Source organism: Pipistrellus hanaki (genome assembly GCF_964339955.1).
Source record: "Pipistrellus hanaki genome assembly, chromosome: 5".
Lineage (NCBI taxonomy): Eukaryota > Metazoa > Chordata > Mammalia > Chiroptera > Vespertilionidae > Pipistrellus > Pipistrellus hanaki.
This window is the reverse complement of record NC_140507.1, coordinates 54,474,615-54,493,113: the sequence shown is the minus strand read 5'-3', so window position 1 is coordinate 54,493,113 and position 18,499 is coordinate 54,474,615. Positions and strand designations below refer to the sequence as shown.

General features: G+C 43.0%; 3 protein-coding genes across 3 annotated transcripts; all 3 read left to right on the top strand.

The window, feature by feature from the left end:
• Positions 1-685: 685 nt before the first annotated feature.
• Positions 686-1,309, top strand: LOC311623294 (tripartite motif-containing protein 75-like; the record flags this gene model as incomplete). The annotated part of the gene is made up of 1 exon (XM_084885308.1): positions 686-1,309. The coding sequence occupies one exon, from the start codon at positions 686-688 to the stop codon at positions 1,307-1,309; it is 624 nt and encodes a 207-aa protein (XP_084741434.1).
• Positions 1,310-8,447: 7,138 nt separating this feature from the next.
• Positions 8,448-10,156, top strand: LOC311622284 (TSC22 domain family protein 1-like). The gene has a single exon (XM_084883255.1). The coding sequence runs from the start codon at positions 8,623-8,625 to the stop codon at positions 9,040-9,042; it is 420 nt and encodes a 139-aa protein (XP_084739381.1). The 5' UTR covers positions 8,448-8,622; the 3' UTR covers positions 9,043-10,156.
• A 2,500-nt stretch (positions 10,157-12,656) lies between these two features.
• On the top strand, positions 12,657-15,575 carry LOC311623293 (tripartite motif-containing protein 75-like; the record flags this gene model as incomplete). Its single annotated transcript, XM_084885307.1, has 2 exons — positions 12,657-12,662; positions 13,829-15,575. 2 exons carry the CDS (start codon positions 12,657-12,659, stop codon positions 15,239-15,241), a joined length of 1,419 nt encoding a protein of 472 aa, XP_084741433.1. The 3' UTR covers positions 15,242-15,575.
• Between the last annotated feature and the right edge of the window lie 2,924 nt (positions 15,576-18,499).

The window sequence follows — 18,499 nt, the reverse complement described above, 5'->3', positions numbered from 1 at the left end:
TCTGTCGCTCCTGCATCGAGCCAAACTGGGCTGATTTACGGGACAGGTTCACTTGTCCTATGTGCCATCACCCATGCCAAATGATGTTCTTGAGTAACAACTTCCAGCTGGGAAGGATGGTTAACCGTGTGAAGATGCTCCACTCCATCAGGAGCAAGAGAAGGAGGCAGGAAGAGAGGGGCTTGTGTGAGCAGCACAACCAGCCCCTGACCCTCTTCTGTGAGGAGGGCATAGAGCTGTTGTGTGCCCTGTGCACTGAGCCCCCTGACCACCAGGGCCACCAGGTGAGGCCCAAGGAGGAGGCTGCCTCTCCTCAGACAAAGGCTCAGCACTTACAGTGAGCCCCTGAAGAAGCAGATGGCAGACCTTCAAAATCAATAAGCAGTGAAAACAAAAAACCCTTAGAACTGAGAGAGAAAGTGAAAATCCAAAGGCTGGAATTACTCTCTGAATTTGAGCACTTGAGGCAGTTTTTAGAATGGGATCAAGAAGCAGTTCTTTCAAGATTAGCTGATAAAGAAGAGACTGTTGAAAAGGAACTCAGCGCTAATATACCCGAATTTTCAAAGTACAATTCCACATTCCAAGGCCTGCTAAGTCAGATACCAGAGTACACAGTGCTGACAGATGTGGAATTGCTGTTACAAATGAAAAGTTTCTGCAAGAACTCTGAGGTGGCCTTCCCATGAACGTGTCAGCCCAGTTACAGATGAAAGGCTGCAGTTTTCCTTTACAGTACTCTGCCTTAAAGAAAATTATAAAGACATTTAGGGTTGATATCATTCTAGACCCTGAAATGGCCCACCCTAACCTGATTGTCTCTGAGAATAAAGAGACAATATACAATTGTCTGCAATATACAAAGAGAAGGCAAGACGTTCCAATTTTTCCAAAAAGATTTACATTCATCACAGCTGTCCTGGGGTTTCCATCCTTTCATTCTGGCAGGCATTTCTGGGAGGTAGAAGTGGGAGACAAACCCATTTGGGAGATAGGGGTTTGCAAAGATTCTCTGCCCACCAAGTCGAAGGAGAGCCTGTCAGCCCATCAAGGATGCTGGCAGATAAGGCGGCTGGAGAATGTCTATGATGCCCCAGGAGCTGACACCATCCCTCTCTTGTCTGAAGTGAAGCCCACAGACATTGGTATGTTCCTGGACTATGAGATAGGGGAGATCTCATTTTATAACATGCCTGACAAATCGCACATCTATACTTTCACTGACGATTTTAATCAACAATCTCTTAGGCCTTATTTCTATGTAAGACATGACTCAAAACCCCTTAGGATTTCTATAGGAACAGACTGAATGAAAACTTTTTAAGGGACTGGATGAGTTTTTGTCCTTGTTTTTGACCAGTTTAATAAAGTGTTTTTTTTTTGTTTGTTTTTTAATGAAGGTGTGTGTGAATTAATACAATAGTGGGTATCATGTTAATATGAGAGTAAATCTAATCCCCCTTCACTGGAAGGTGAAAGAAAGAAATGTTTGGTAAACGAAGGTGGTCCTGTTAACACCTAAGTCAGGAAGAGACTTTCATTTTGTTTCAACAGACTTTCATTTTGTTTCAACAGCACAGTACAGGATTGTCCAGGTCCCAACGCACTCTTGGTTCAAGCTCTGCCCAGTTTTTGGGATCTTCTATACCTGTTTACTTAGCTTTTATTATATTGTATATATATAAAATTGATTTTTCACAGAGAGGAAGAGAGAGGGAGAGTTAGAAACATCGATGAGAGAGAAACATCAATCAGATGCCTCCTCCACACCCCACTCTGGGGATGTGCCTCCAAACAAGGTTGGATACCCTTGAGCTGAATCCTACCAGGGACCTTTCACTCTGCAGGCCCACACTCCATTCACTGAGCCAAACAAGTTTCGGTTACTTAGCTTCTTTACTCAAGAATTGGTCTGGGGTTCCTCAATCCCCCTTCCCCTCCAGGGTATTCTCTGACCTGGACTCCTATGGACTTTTGGGCTCCCTGCCTTATTTCACTGAGCCCAGAGGAGAGAAATCCTGGTCCTCTGTAAGCTACAAACCAGGGTCTTAGTAGTTTTTGTATAGATGGTGCTAGCACAGTATTTGCCTGTTGAATAGCATGCTTAAATTTCAATTGTTTGTGTGGTTTTTCTATTTTGCTGGTTCTGGTGCTTAGTTTCATTTTCTTTTCTTTTCTTTCTTTCTTTTTTTTTTTTTTTTTTTAATATATTTTACTGATTTTTTACAGAGAAGAAGAGAGAGGGAAAGAGTTAGAAACATCAATGAGAGAGAATCATCCATCAGCTGCCTCTTGCACTCCCCCTACTGGGGATGTGCCCACAACCAAGGTACATGCCCTGGTGCCAGCACTGATGACCTTGTCTGGGGAAGGTTAAATCCACAGAAGCCAAATACCATGTTTCCCCAAAAATAAGACATCCTCTGAAAATAAGACCTACTTACAGCTTTCCTTCTGAGTGAAATATAAGGCATCCCCCCAAAAATAAGACATGAGAGATTTGGTCCACTGATTCTGAAAGATCTGGAGTCACAAGAAATTCACCAGGAAATTCAGGAATTGGATTGTTATGATGATGTTCCAGACGATGACATGATTGTCATTGAATAAATGAGTAAATTCTTGATACTGTAGGATTCAGTTTCTCTGGTTTGTGTTGACATCTACTGTACTACAGTACCATATATAGGTAATAAATTTTCTTTATTTTCATTTAACAAATATGTACCATATCCTTCTTCATGAAAAAATAAGACATCCCCTGAAAATAAGAGCTAGCACATCTATGGGAGCAAAAATTAACATAAGACACTATCTTATTTTGGGGGAAAAAAGGGTAGAATGATTATCAGCTGCCTATACTTTCCATTCCTATAATTCCTACTTTCCCACATAATCTTCGTCCTTCTACCCAATATAAGCAGCTGGCTTATGGGGAAAGGCAGAGCCGATTTCTGTGGATGACCTGCTGCTCTCCCATGCTGCAGGCATTATGGGAATTAACATTCATATATGATTCATCCCTGTGACTGCAGTGGTGACAGGTAGCCTGGGCCCCTCTGTTGTCCTGTTACAGTGTTATTAAAACTGTGCAAGAGCACAGACATTAGGGTGAAGGCCTGGGGCAGAGTGGGAACTGGTTTGTTGGGGGCAAGGAGGCAAATTGTGAAGGGGGCCATCTGTAATAATCTCAACAATAAAGATAAAAACATTTTAAAGGTTATATGATGTAGAGATAAGAGGATAATCAGAGAAACCAAAATGATGGCATAGGGTAGACACCTAAATGTAGCCTACGACAACAATTTTAAATTTACAACTGGAAAACAGAGGAAACATTGCCCTGAAACACCAGACGGCTGGCTGAGTGGAAACTCTACCATCTAGGAAGGGAAGAGAAGGGATGCTGAGCCTTAGGGACTGTGGAGGTGCTGTGATCCCTGCAAGAGGAAAAGGCAGGCGCCAAGTTTGCTGCTGGCTTACTCTCGGTGCACAGAGAGGGTGGACTGAGTTCGCTGCTGGCCTACTCAGGGCAAACAGAGAAGGCTTTCTTGTTTGGGAGCAAAATAGAACTGCCCTATTCCTCTGATAGACAGCCCCAGTCAGGAAGAGGCTGTACTATCAGGCAGTGGTCAAAGCTCTCTCGAAGGTGAGTGGAGCCAACAGCCATTACTGCAGGATTCAGGAACCAGACCCTCTTAGGGAGGGGCTGACAGAAAACCAAAACGTGTCTGCACTACCCCAAGACTCAGCCCCATCTAAGCGGAACACAGAAGCTCTCCTAGAGGCTGGCTTTCTCGTTTGGGAGAAGAAAAAAAAAACAAAAACTCCCAACTGCACTGAGAGAGAACTCTGAGCCAGGAAAAAAATGGCTGTTAGGGAGTAGGCAAAACTTGAGAACAGCCCTTTCACAAGTGGTGAGCATTCCTGCAACCAATCTTGCAGTCCTCGCCACAAATAGGACTTTCCTAAAGAGGGACTGATGGGGAACCAAAGCTTGTCTGTGCCACCCTGAGACTGCCCTATCCAAGTGGAGCACAGAAGCCCTCCTAGCTGAGACACTGCTGATCCTCACAGCCAACTGGCTTGCAGATCAACGCTTCTCAGTGATATCAACAACAAGCAAGGCTTAACAACAAGACTGCACACACAGCCCACAAAGGGCTGCACCAAGACTGTCCACCTCAGGTAACTGGGAAGGCTGTGTTACTGGGCTCTACCAAGATACCTAGCACACAAAACTATTCCATCAAATCAGGGAAGCAGCTAAGAGGCAGAGAAAAGGCAAGATAGAATGCAAGGAAGTGGAGGAAAATAAAAGAATGAACATTGAGTTCAAAACTACAGTTAGAAGGTTTTTCAAGAAATTCCTAGAAAAGGCCGATAAAATAAATGAGACCTTTGAGGATATTAAAAGGGATCAACTAGAAATAAAGAATACATCGTCTGGAATAAAAAAATATTATACAGATTCCTAAAAACAGAATGGAAGATCATAAGAATCAAGTCAAAGATTTGGAACACAAAGAGCCAGAGGACCCTCTGCAGAAGCAAGAAAACAAGAGAATCCTGAAAGTTGAAGATAGTGTAAGAAACCTCTGGGACAACTTCAAGTGAGCCAACATCAGAATTACGGTGGTCCCAAAAGAAGAGAGAGCACAAGATACTGCAATAGTGACAGAAAACTTCAATAGCACAAGAAATAGTGACAGAAAACTTCCCCAACCTGGTGAAAGAATTAGACTTACAAGTCCAGGAAGCACACAGCACCTCAAACAAAAAGAATCCAAAGAGGACCTCACCAAGACACATCATGATTAAAATTCCAAGAGCAAAAGATAAAGAGAGAATATTAAAAGCAGCAAGGGAAATGCAGGTAGTTACCTATAAAGGAGCACCTATATGATTGTCAGCTGATTTCTCAACAGAATCCATGCAGGCCAGACAGGGGAGATGGAGGAGAGAGGGTGGAGATAAAGACACATATGTAATACATTAATCAATAAAGAAAGAGAGAAAAAAAAAAAAAAGGTCATTCTAAAGTATCCTGCCTAGCGGGCTCTGGGTTGACATTTCATTTTTACTTTCTCAAATTCTCTGTGCCTTACTTTACTAATTTTAAAAAATATATAAATGATAAAAGAAATAGAGCTACATAGTTTTGAGAAAGAAGATCCAAAGCTCTTAGATCAAGGCCAAGACACTGACTATAATCACAGGAGAAACCCTGCTTTCTTTCTCCCCTTCCTTCTTCCCCCCCCCCCCCCCCCCCCCAGCTGCTCCTACTTCCTGGAGCAGCTGTGTCTTTGCTGGGTGGAGTCCTTAAAGCCACACCCTCCCAAGCTGTATTCCAATGGAGTTGTCTGTGGCTTTTTGCACTGAGAGAGGATCTGTTCCAGAGCCCTCCTGCTCCAGGTAAGTGGGGAGATGGGAGGATGTGGGTGCAGGAGGCTGGAGTCTGGTAAGAGGCTTGGCCTCCTGTGCAGGTACTTGGTTCCCTGGACAAAGCCTGACTCTCCAGGGAATCCAGTCTCAGGTTCCTATTATTTCAGAACACATCTCGTGTATTATGGTTCATGGTCTCTCAAAGAGTCTTGTCTAGAATCACTTGTAATATTTGTTAAATATTTCTTCCCTTTTAGGGCGGAACAAATACCCAGGTCCACCCTGTCCTAAAGAAAAACAATATCTCTGTGTGGTTAAGCCAAGGTGCTGATCTGTGGCCAAGCGTGAGGGGTTTCAGTTCTGGGGGAGTGGAGCGATGAGAGTTATGGGGCCAATATCTCTGATTCTCAGGCCCTGTGTGGCCTTGATCTTCCTTAACCTAACCAGTCAGCCTTCTTATAGAGGGCCGGCTAAGCCTCAGAGAGGTTCAGTAGCTTACCCAAAGCCACAGAACTCCTAAGGGAGCACCAGGAATCCAATGCAACAAATATACAACTTCCTATTCGGTGCCAGGCCCTGAGCTGGATGTAATAGGAAGAAGGATACTTTCTCTGTGTTTTAGTGGTTAGTGGGGAAGACAGATCTAGACCTCAAGTCACTACAATGATTAAGTTTTATAGAAAGTGTGTGATACTGAACCTTGAAATTGGATGTTGGGGATGGGGTGAGTGAACTCTGAAGGAAGAGTTGAAGGAAGAGTAGGAGCTAAGGAAGGAGTCTGATAGCTGGTAAGCTTTGCTGGTATTCAAATGACCTGGGTCAATTGTATCTCATTTAAGAAAACCTGGTGTAAATGCAAGCTCCCAGGATCAAATAAAGCCTTCTGTGGGGCCGCCAAAAAAAAAGGGGGGGGGGGGTAGTACTTGCAAGCTGGAGAGAACAGGGTTGCATTAGGAAAAGGGAGTTACACCTACTTTGTACTGTGTGTAGAGAAATAAAGAATTTCCAATCACTCTCCCCCTCAAAAATTATCTTTGGAGCTCATTAGATCAACCTGGAGAAAGTGAAGAAACCTGGCTGAAGCTCGCCTAGAGTGGGCTTGGTGCCAGAAAAGAGATAGACCCTGAGCCTTGTGAGCTTGGGAAGGAGCTGGGGAAACCGGGGCACAGTCTAGCCTGTACCTGTGTAAACAGAGGCCTGGGGGACACTAGTCCCAGGTCACAGGGTCATCGTATGAGAGCCACCAGGCTGAGACCCAAACTGCTGTAAAACCAGTTTGGTTTTAAAGTTTGTGGGTTTTTTTGTTTGTTTTAATCCTCACCCAAGCATATCCCCCCCCCCTTTTTTTTTTTTTAGAGAGAGAGAGAGAGGGAAAGACAGAAATATCAGAGAAACACATGTGATTCTTTGTCATCTGCAATCACCTTGACTAGGGCCTGATCTGTGGAGGAGCCTGAAACCCAGGTACCTGCCACCAGATGGAACCCGGGACCCTTTTGTCTGCAGGCCGAGGCTCAATCCACTGAGCCAAACTGACTAGTGGATTTTTGGCTCACATTTTTGCTAAACTTGGTTCAAACTGTATTTGGCAAAACATCACCTGACATGATAGTCTTTAATTATCCCATTTGGTTTGAACACAGGTGCATTCTACCATAATTACATTGAGTTTGATTAGGAAGTGTTTCCCCAGACCATTCTGTGGATGTTTACAAAGTACATGAGCTATATGGCATATTCATGGTCTAAAATACAAAATTCCGAATACACTTATTGCGGTCAGTGGTCTGAGACAACACCTGGGACAGCAATGGAGTGGGACGTTAACCTGCTTTCTTCATACATGGTCTAGTGTGCCTCCTTCTAGATCAGTACATTTGGCACTACCATCTTTCTTTAAAATCAGCTCGCAGTCTCTTGAACAGAATGTGTTTTACATGTTTGCAATGTGATTTATTCAGCCAACACCGGCTTTTGGTATTTCCAATGTTTCTACTTTTTTGAAGTTTAAACCTGTGCTGAAGGGAATATCTTTGTATATATCTATTTTACTCTTCTTTTTTGTACATAGTTTTTATTATTTTGGTTAAATTGTATGGGTGTTAAAGAACAATATTCAACCCAAATTAAGTAAATTTCAAAAGGTCTCACTAGCTTTGTTCAGTGATTCAATTTGCAACATTTAGTCTTGCAGTTAGAAAGAAGCTCTGAGGAACTACAAAAAAAAAAAATGCTTTTATGGGCAGAAGGGAGCCAGGAAAAAGGGTTAGTTATCGCATGTTTACTTTTTTTGGGGAATGGCAAGGGCTCATCAGGCAGCTGACCTGACTGGTGCTGATCAGGTCATTCCTGGTTGATGGGGTTAACATTCAACTTCTAGGAAAGCTGAATTAAGTTTTAGTTTGATGGCATGGAGCTTAGCATAAGTAATTTCTTTTGAGATTTTTTAAAAAAATTAGTTTTAGAGAGGGAGGGAGGGACGAGGGAAAAGGACTGAGATAGGAAGAGAGAGGGAGAGAGGGATAGAGAGAGGGAGAGAGGGAGGGACACACACACACACACACACACACACACACACACACACGGAGAGAGAGACAGAGACAGAGAGAGAGAGAGAAACCAATCAGTTGCTTCCTGCTCACCACCTACCCTGGTCCTAGGGATCTAACTCTAAACCTGGGTATGTACCCTGACCTGGATTGAACCTGCCCCCTTTTATTGAATGGGACCGTGCTCCAACTGAGCCACACTGTCCAGGGTTTAATGCTTAACATCTTTTTTTTTTAATTCTTATTTTATTTTTAAATAATTCTTTATTGCTAAAATTAGTATATATGTCTCTCTTTAATCCTCATTGGCCCCCTCCAGCCTGCCCCGGGCGCCCAACCTCAGGCCCTCACTGCCACATTGTCTGTGTCCATGGACGATTAAAGGATTTTTTAGAATTAAGGAGATTATAAGTGAAAAGCAAATATTTTTAAATCGTTGATGGATAGTCCAATGTGGCTTTCTAAAAAAAAAAAAAAAAAAAAAAAAAAAAAAAAAAAAAAGTTTTCTCAACCTCCCCTGATAGCAACTAATATAAATTTTCCTTTGGCACAGCAGATTTCACTCAGTTCTCAGTTCTCTGCACAATCATTAGCTCAGGCAATTGGAAGCCAAATTGAAGATGCCAGGCGCGCAGCGGAACCCTCTTTAGTTGGCTTACCTCAGATTATCAGTGGTGACAGTGGGGGAATGTCAGCAGTTTCAGATGGGAGTAGCAGCAGCCTAGCAGCCTCTGCTTCTCTTTTCCTGTTGAAGGTGCTACAGCTGTCAACACCCCTGGTGAATGGAGAGGATGAGAGCTCCTCTGGTGCAAGTGTGGTAGCTATTGACAACAAAATCGAGCAAGCAATGGATCTGGTGAAAAGCCATTTGATGTATGCGGTTAGAGAGGAAGTGGAGATCCTCAAAGAGCAAATCAAAGAACTAATAGAGAAAAATTCCCAGCTGGAGCAGGAAAACAATTTGCTGAAGACTCTGGCCAGTCCTGAGCAGCTCGCCCAGTTTCAGGCCCAGCTGCAGACTGGCTCCCCGCCTGCCACCACGCAGCCACAGGGGACCACGCAGCCCCCAGCCCAGCCGGCCTCCCAGGGCTCAGGACCAACCTCATAGCTCCTATGCCCCCCGCAGAACTGGCTGCTGCTTCTGAACTCTACAGACCCGAGATGATATACTAGGGGGAGTCCACCTCCACAACCACCCATCTCATTGCTCACTGCGAAAGAGGCGTGAGACTGATATATGCCACTATCTCTTTTTGTTTCCAGTATTAAACACCCATGTGCTTTTGGCTTGAAGAAATTTCTTAGTGGGGTGAATTAAAGGTGAATGAGAGAATTAGCATGGATATACTGGGACCTCATGCAGCTTGGCAGATGTTTGAGAAATGGTTTAATTCATGCCGAGGAGCTGTGTGCCTTTCCACCCCTTCCCTGCTCCCTGCCCTCACCACCAAGAGTCCTCCTGCTCGCACATAGTGTACGGCATGGGCTTGCAGAGCAGTGGAGCTCCCCTGGACTGTCCTCTCGTCTTCTCCTTGCGAGGAACTTGAAAGGGAGGTAAAAGGAAAGACTGGTGCATAGTCTCTTCTAACATGAGGGGAAACAGTTCATTGTCACCAAAATCCATAAAAACCAACAACTGCACTGTGTGCCTCTTGCTGAACAATGGATGACACAAAACTTATTAGAGTGACTAAATGGTGACAGGTAGCTGGGGCCTAGGCTGTCTTACCATGAAGGATGTTTTGCTTATTATATATTTGTGTATGTAGTATAACTGTTTTGTACCATAGAGGACTAACTACTATTTAGGTTGTAGAGATTGAAATTTAGATGTTTCATTGGCTGTCTGAAGAGGTGTGGATTGTCTTTATAGAGAGATTACATGAAAAATGCTACGAGAAGAAAACCACACCTAAAGAAATTTTAAGAATTTGGCCCAGTTAGTCACTTTGTGTAATCTGAAATCTTATAACTGCTGAATATCTTGAAGTAAATTCCTGTTCATTGAAGTGTTTTGATTGAGCTGGTTGAATACTTTGGAAAATGATCAGTTTTAGCTAGAGATGAATTTCCCAGTAGGGGGTTCTGCCTAGTACCTGTATAGTAGTTATATGCATATGTTTCTGTGCATGTTCTCTACACAGTTGTAAGGTGTCACTGTATTTAACTGTTGCACTTGTCAACTTTCAATAAAGCATATAAAATGTTGATTAAAAAAAAAAGGTTTCTCTACTCCAGCTGTCTATAGTACTGGAATAGCTACCTGCCAAAACCAACACTGGATACTATCAATTTGTTAAATCTTTCCTATATAATAAGCATAGTAAACAGAGTAGGCATGTAATTTTTACATTATGATTATTATTATTTTAATTTTTATATTATTAACCAGGTGACCTGTGCATGACATTTCTGCACTGGTGGGGAGAGGATCCTTCAGCCCGGCCTGTGTCCTCTTGCAGTCTGGGACCACGGAGGTAGCAGAGGTTCCTGCCATATGCCACGGCTTCTGTCTGAGTGGCTCTGCCCCTGTGGGAGCACACTGACCCTCAGAGGGCAGCTCCTGTAGTTAGCATCTGCCCCCTGGTGGACAGTGTGTATCATAGCGATCTGTCCTTCCAAGTTGGGTCAATTTGCATATTAGGCTTTTATTATATAGGACAGTGGTCTGCAAACTCATTAGTCAACAGAGCAGCAACCACTGATATAGGATAAGGAAGGTCCTACATTTTTCCATAACTGTTGCTCCTATTTCTACATATTGTGTTTTTGTGCTTCTTTGTTTTTTACTTTCTTGTCTCATAGGTATTATTTAGAGATGATATTTTACCAGTAAATACTGCAAAAGTTTATCCCGGTTGTGCTTATAGTGCTTATAGTTGTACTTATAGTTGTGCTTATATATATTTGCATGTTTGTTTAATAATTTTTTTATTTTTTTATTTTAGAGAGGAAAGGAGAGTGAGATAGAGATGGAAACATCAATGAGAGAGAATCATTGATTGGCTGTCTCCTACTTGGGATTGAGCCTGCAACTGAGGCATCTGCCCTTGACCAGAATCGAATCTGGGACCCTTCAGTCTGCAGGCCAACACTCTATGGCATCTTATGCTCTGAAAAAACACACCAAGGCAATTTGCATGTTTTAAATGTTAGTTCCTCCCTGGATAACATTTCACACATGAGGCTTTTTGGCACATACACAGAGGTTGAATATGCCACCCTAAAATATGCAGGGCTGATGATTTTTTAAAAGCCTGCTGATGCTGCAGAATATCTGGAAATAGTGAGGTTGCTCTTTTGTGAGGGAGATTTACATTGCTAAGGGAAATCTCCATCTGTAAGAGTTTCTGTATCAGAAAGAAGAACATGACTCAAGCTCTAGAAACTGTTTTATCAATGGAGAAGCCACCCATTGAAATCTGTCTAACAATCTTTCCCTTATTCAGTCTACTTTGCTTCATAACCGACCATATCTGCCCCACCCCCACCATCCTTATTTTATCTTTAGCTGAAGATAATATTTAAGGTGACGGCTTAGACCTTTTTATGGGAGTGACAGTGTTCCTGGGTCTCTCCCAGGTGTATAGAAGGTGTACATATTATTAAACTTGTTTTCCCCTGGTTAGTCTTTTTATTACTGGGATGTGTCAGTTCAGACAGTAGAGGGACAACTATATTTTCTCATACAATATGGTATATACTGAACATGGTAGAAGCACAGTTGTATTTCCTTATACAACATACTGTAGAAGAGAAAGGATGGGGGGAAAAGAAAACTGAATTTAGTAAATGTGAATTGGGAGACATAAATACTGTTTCAAGACCAGGGCTTTCTTTAACTTCTATATCCTCATAAGACAAAAAATTATAGTGATATTATTATTCTTATATACCTGACTCCAAGAGTTTGGGATTGTATGGGAGGGACAAATTTACCTCCTACCATTGTAGGTTCTGTGGCTGGTCTAAGAATTAAATTGACATAAAATAGATTTGTTGTAGGCGGCGACAGAAACAGCACCAGGTATCTGACTGGTGGGGTCAGATCAAACCTGGATTCTGAAAGATGAAACAGAGGTTGGCCAGAGACCTGGGTGCCAGGACACGGGCTTTATTGAAGGAGAGTGCCACTGCTGGCTGCTTCCAGAGAAAGAGAGCAAGGGCCAGGGTTCATGCACCTTTTAAGAGGGGAAGAAAGACACTGGATGAAGTTTAGGGCTTTCAGCACAAGCTGATAGGTGGTTTCATGTAAGGCATAAGATCAGGGTCCTAGGGACTTAGGCATCGGGGGCTCAGGGTATTTGGCAGGTGCTGATTGGTGGTTCAGTGATCAGGAATGTCTGGCTGCAGGTGGAGTTTACATTTGTCTTTCAGTTGGAGGAAGGGAGGATCCATCAGGTTCAGCAAGCTGGGAACTTGGGTTCTGGCTGGAAAGAATTCAGAGCCAAGACCTCAAACTGTAAGAGAACATTTATTTGTTAAATCACAGCAGTAGAAATAGTAATTTCCATCCTACAATTGATTGCTCCTTGCTAGGCACCTGGGCTTTTCCAGCCTGGTGACCTTCTGTACCTGGCCCTGGGTCCTTGGCTCCACTGAAATCAGTTCAGCATACATCAATAATAGACAAATTTTTTAATTAATTCTTTTTTGTATGCAGGATTTTCATAAAGGTTGGAAACTCAATTGGTGGTCAGAGAAGTGAGACTTCTATACCATATGGAGGTGAGAAAAGGCTAGGGGCCTGGAGCCTCTGGGGTTGTGGGAGGCAATTCACTGAAAGGTGAGAGGAAGAAATGTTTGGTAAGCAAAGGTGGTCCAGTTAAAGGGGAGTCTCAGGTGAAAAGGGTAACTCTGGTAATAGTTCTCTTCCAGCCCCAAAGGCCCCTTTTCTGATGTCAATTTCCTGTATAATTGCTGATTATCCCATAAATGCAGAATTTGATACTTTGAGGGTGGCAGGGAAAGAATAGCTCAGGGCTCTTCCTGAGTTTATTGCCATCAGCTCAAAATAACCCCCATTCAAAATGGCATATTCTGAGGTCACATATTCTGAGCCCCTTCAGGATGTCAAATAAATTCTCCCAAGTTACATGGATCAGTGGCCAAGGCTGCGATGTAATTTGGGTGCGTTAAACCCATCTGTCCTAGAGCCTTTCCCATAGCCCAGGTGGGTGAATGGAAAATAGATGGGATTCAGGGATTCATGGATGGCGGTGCCCAGTGGGTGTAAATAGATGAGCTTAATGATAAAAGCATGAGAAGGAAAGATTGGGGTTAAGAGAGAGAAATCTGTGTTTGGAGTGTGTTAGTGGTTGGAGCCACTTGAAATAAACCCAGGGATTTAAGGAAGAAATATCTTCTCACACACAGCAAGTAATGATTTCAGGTAAAGACTGCTCTTCTGACAAGAGAGCTGCTTAGTTGGCTGCATGTTCTTTGAGCTTCCAAATCTGGAGGAGCTGTTGTCCAGCTGAGCTGTGATTGGCTGCTGGTTGGGAAAGAGCTTTTCTTTGTTTTTAAAAATATTTTATTGATTTTTTACAAAGAAGAAGGAAGAGGGATAGAGAGTTAGAAACAAGATGAGAGAGAATCATCGATCAGCTGCCTCTTGCACACTCCATACTGAGGATGTACCCAAAACCAAGGGACATGCCCTTGACCGGAATCGAACTGGGGACCTTTCAGTCTGCAGGCCAATGCTCTATCCAATGAGCCAAAACGTTTTGGCAGAAAAGAGCTTTTCTTGGCAACTGGAATTAAAAGGTCAGGGGTCTCACATGACTCTCAGGCCACCAGCAAAGTGAGGACTGAGATTTCTCATGCATCCACTTCTCACTCCATAACCTAACTTTCTGAAGGAACCCATCTCAGTCCCATCCTTCTTTCAGGGCCCAAAGGCGATTGATGCAGCTCTGGCAACACTCCCAGCAGAAATCAACTGTCCCATCTGCCTGGATGCCATGCAAGACCCTGTCACCATCGAGTGTGGGCACAACTTCTGTCACTCCTGCATCCAGCAGTCCTGGGCTGATGTGCAGGACATGTTCCCTTGTCCTGTGTGCCGTCACCCATGCCAAGAGAGGTGCTTGAGGAGCAATACCCAGCTGGCAAAGCTGGTTGACATGGGCAAGATTCTCCACTCCACCAGGGGCAAGAAGAAGAAGACGCAGGAGGTGAGGCGCTTGTGTGAGCAGCACAACCAGCCCCTGACCCTCTTCTGTGAGGAGGACCTACAGCTGTTGTGTGCCCTGTGCACTGAGCCCCCTGACCACCAGGGCCACCAGGTGAGGCCCATAGAGGAGGCTGCCTCTCATCACAGACAAAAGGTCTCCAGTTACATTGAGCCCCTGAGGAAGCAGATAGCAGACCTTCAGAAATTAATAATCAGTGAAAGCAAAAAACCCTTAGAACTGAGAGAGAAGGTGGAAATCAAAAGGCTGGAATTACTCACTGAATATGAACACTTGAGGCAGTTTTTGCAAAGGAATCAAGAAGCAGTTCTTTCAAGATTAGCTGATGAAGAAAAGACTGTTGAAAGGGAACTCAGTGCTAATATAACCGAATTTTCAAAGTACAATTCCACAGTCCAAGGCCTGCTAAGTCAGATACCAGAGTACAAGGTGCTGACAGATGTGGAATTGCTGATACAAATGAAAAGTTTCTGCAAGAACTCTGAGGTGGCCTTCCCACCAAGGTTTTCAGCCGAGATACACACCAAAGGCTGCAGTTTTCCTTTACAGTACTCTGCCTTAAAGAAAATTATAAAGACATTTAGAGCTGATATCATTCTAGACCCTGAAACAGCACACCCTAACCTGATTGTCTCTGAGGATACAAAATGTGTGCAATATACAAAGAGAAGGCAAGACGTTCCAATTTTTCCAAATAGATTTACATTCATCACAGCTGTCCTGGGGTTTCCATCCTTTCATTCTGGCAGGCATTTCTGGGAGGTACAAGTGGGAGACAAACCCATTTGGGAGATAGGGGTTTGCAAAGATTCTCTGCCCACCAAGTCGAAGGAGAGCCTGTCAGCCCATCAGGGATGCTGGCAGATAAGGCGGCTGGAGAATGTCTATGATGCCCCAGGAGCTGACACCATCCCTCTCTTGTCTGAAGTGAAGCCCACAGACATTGGCATGTTCCTGGACTATGAGATAGGGCAGATCTCATTTTATAACATGACTGACAAATCGCACATCTATACTTTCACTGACGATTTTAATCAACAACCTCTTAGGCCTTATTTCTATGTAGGACATGACTCAAAACCCCTTAGGATTTCTATAGGAACAAACTGAATGTAGACTTTCTAAGGGACTGGACCAGTTTTTGTCCTTGTTTTTGACCAGTTAAATAAAGGTTTTTTTTAAATGAGGTGTGCGTGAATTAATACAATAGTGGGTATCATGTTAATATGAGAGTAAATCTAATCCCCCTTCACTGGAAGGTGAAAGAAAGAAATGTTTGGTAAACAAAGGTGGTCCTGTTAACACCTAAGTCAGGAAGAGACTTTCATTTGTTTCAACAGCACAGTACAGGATTATCCAGGTCCCAACGCATTCTTGGTTCAAGCTCTGCCCAGTTTTGGGGATCTTCTATAGCTGTTTACTTAGCTTCTTTTATTTATTTATATATATATATATATGAAATATAGTGGCAACCATACTTTGGTAAAAACTGCTGTTTGAATTTTAGCCTTGCTATCTGACTTCGACCTTCGATTACTTGCTGAGGAGTGGAAAATTACTGACCTTGCCTGAAGGGTAGAAAGTTACTACTCCCTGCCCCTCCTGGACCTGAAGGCCAAGTCAACAGTCTGGGTTAGTCAAGGCTAAAAGAACAGAACGAACCAAGAAGGGAGATTAGGCCATCTGGCCGATGCATGCAACCACAAGGTTAAGTGATATAGAAACGACCTCCACCCCCTTATTTGAAATGTACATAAAAAGCTGAATTTGTAACTGCTTGCTGCTGTTTGTTGCCTGCTCCATCCTGGCGGCGGCAAACCAGATTCGAATCTGTAATAAAATTTGTTATTTGACTCCGCAATTGGCTAGTTGGAGTTGTTTCCCGGGTAGGGGTCTCTGCCTCTTGGGTGGTCTCTTCTCCATATATATATATGATATCTATATTATTGATTTTTCACAGAGTGGGAGAGTTAGAAAGACCAATGAAAGAGAAACATCAGTTGGATGCCTCCTGCACACCCACCACTGGGGATGTGCCTGCAACCAAGTTGCATGCCCTTGAGAGCAATAGAACCTGGGACCTTTCAGTCAGCAGGCCCACACTCCATTCACTGAGCCAAACCCATTTCAGCTACTTAGCTTCTTTTCTCAAGAATTGGGCTGGGGTTCCTCAATCCCCCTTCCCCTCTAGGGTATTCTCTGACCTGGACTCCTATGGTACCTTTGGGCTCCCTGCCTTATTTCACTGAGCCCAGACGAGAGAAATCCTGGTCCTCTGTAAGCTACAAACCAGGGTCTTAGTAGTTTTTGTATAGATGGTGCTAGCACAGTATTTGCCTGCTGAATAGCATACTTAAATTTCAATTGTTTGTGTGCTTTTTTTCTTTTGCTGGTTCTGGTGCTTAGTTTCATTTTCTTTTCTTTGTAGTGCTCATTATTGTGTTTAAAAAGAGTGTTTTTGGTCACCTAGCTGGCACTTTAGAATCTGAGCATCCTCACGGTAACTACAACTTTTCCTCTGTAAACCTAAGTTCATCCCACAAACTTTAGAAACTGACTAGATACAATTTGAATTTAAAAATAAATCAGACTCTCTCTTCCATCAGTGTTTTCCTTTTGAAAAAGAAATCAGCTGGCAGCAGTTTACAGACTCTTTCAGACACAGAGACTGATTATCAGAGAAGGCAATGTTTTGAGACACTTAATAAAAAGGAAGGACAAGCCCTAGCTGGTTTGGCTCAGTGGATAGAGCTTTGGCCTGCCAACTGAAGGGTCCTGGGTTCGATTCCAATTAAGGGCACATGCCCAGGTTTCAGGCTCAGTCCCCAGTAGGGGAATGTGCAGGAGATAGCCGATCAATGATTTTCTCTTCATCATTGAACTATCTCCCTCTCACTTTCTCTCTGAAATCAATAAAAATATGTTCAAAAAAGGGGGTAGGGGGTTGGGACCAGTTTGGCTCAGTGGATAGAGCATCATTCCATAGACTGAAGGGTCCCAGGTTCGATTCCTGTCAAGGGCATGTACATTGGTTGCGGGCACATCCCTGGTAGTAGGGGGTGTACAGGAGGCAGCTGGTCAATGTTTCTCTCTCATCTATGTTTCTGGCTTTCTATCCCTCACCCTTCCTCTCTGTAAAAAATCAATAAAATATATGTCTTAAAAAAGGGAGGGGGGATAGGAAGGGGAGGACAGAAAAGTTGGAGACACCCTGGATTTTCAAAATAAAAGTTTCGCTTTTTAGTTTATGGATCTTGTCATTTTGTGGATTCAAAGATATTGCCTGCAGGTGACACACCATCACTTTTAGCTGAGTAGAAAACTCTTAGAATGCCCCCATAATGGCTGCATCTAAAAGAAACAGGTGTTTGCCTCCATAAATAACTGTGTGTGACATCATGACTACATTTCCTGTAAGATACTTGTGTCTAGGTTAAGTGTTTTCCAACCAAATATTATTCCACTAGATAATCCCCAAAATTAAGAATAAATAAAAAATTAGTAGCAGTCATTATCAAAGATATCCCCTCCCCCTGATGTTAAGCTTTCAATTAAAAGTATTTTTAAGGCAGCATGTTAAGGCTCCAAGGGCAAGTTGATAAAGAGAACAGTAGGAAACTGCAGAAGTAATGCCATTTATTCATTAAATGGTCATTATTTTTTAAAAAATATATTTTTATTGGTTTCAGAGAAGGGAAGAGGAGAGAGAACCAATCATCAGTTGCTTCCTACACCCCCCACACTGGGAATCAAGCCCACAATCTGGGCATGCCCTGACATGGAATTGAACTGTGACCTCCTGTTTCATAGGTTGACGCTCAACCACTGAACCATGCCAGCCAGGCTAAGAAAACTTCAATTTATATGAAGAATTACATAAGTTTAAAATCAGTATTGAAGTTGATAGGGCATTTTCTTTTTAAGTATGATCCAAGACTAAAAGAGGTGTCCGTTCTTTTTAGACAAAACCACAGAAGATCCCTTCGCTATCACTGAACATACTGATCTAGTGAAGGTACATAGTCAATACTGAAACTTCCTGAAGAGGGCCAAAGTAGAAAGTTTAAAGTGTTGCCAGTAGAAGGTGCTGTAGATTTAACAGACAACAATGGTTAGTCTAACACTGATCCAAGTAATCTTCCTATCTTATTTCTGGACAATGGGAAACTGTAGGAGTTTGCATAGTAAATCACCTAGTGAGAATTTGATCCTACAGTGAGAAACTTTTTTATAAATGCTACAAGGGCCAAGCTTCCATCCAATACTACACAAGCATATAAACCCTATGAGAAGGCGCCATTGGAGAAACCATTAACATAAGAAATGTCTTCCCTAATCAGTTTAAAAGTGGAAAAACTTATGTGATCA

Bases quoted from the DNA above. Each gene is read 5' to 3' on its own strand.
- LOC311622284 (XM_084883255.1), top strand. From the start codon at position 8,623: ATGTCAGCAGTTTCAGATGGGAGTAGCAGCAGCCTAGCAGCCTCTGCT.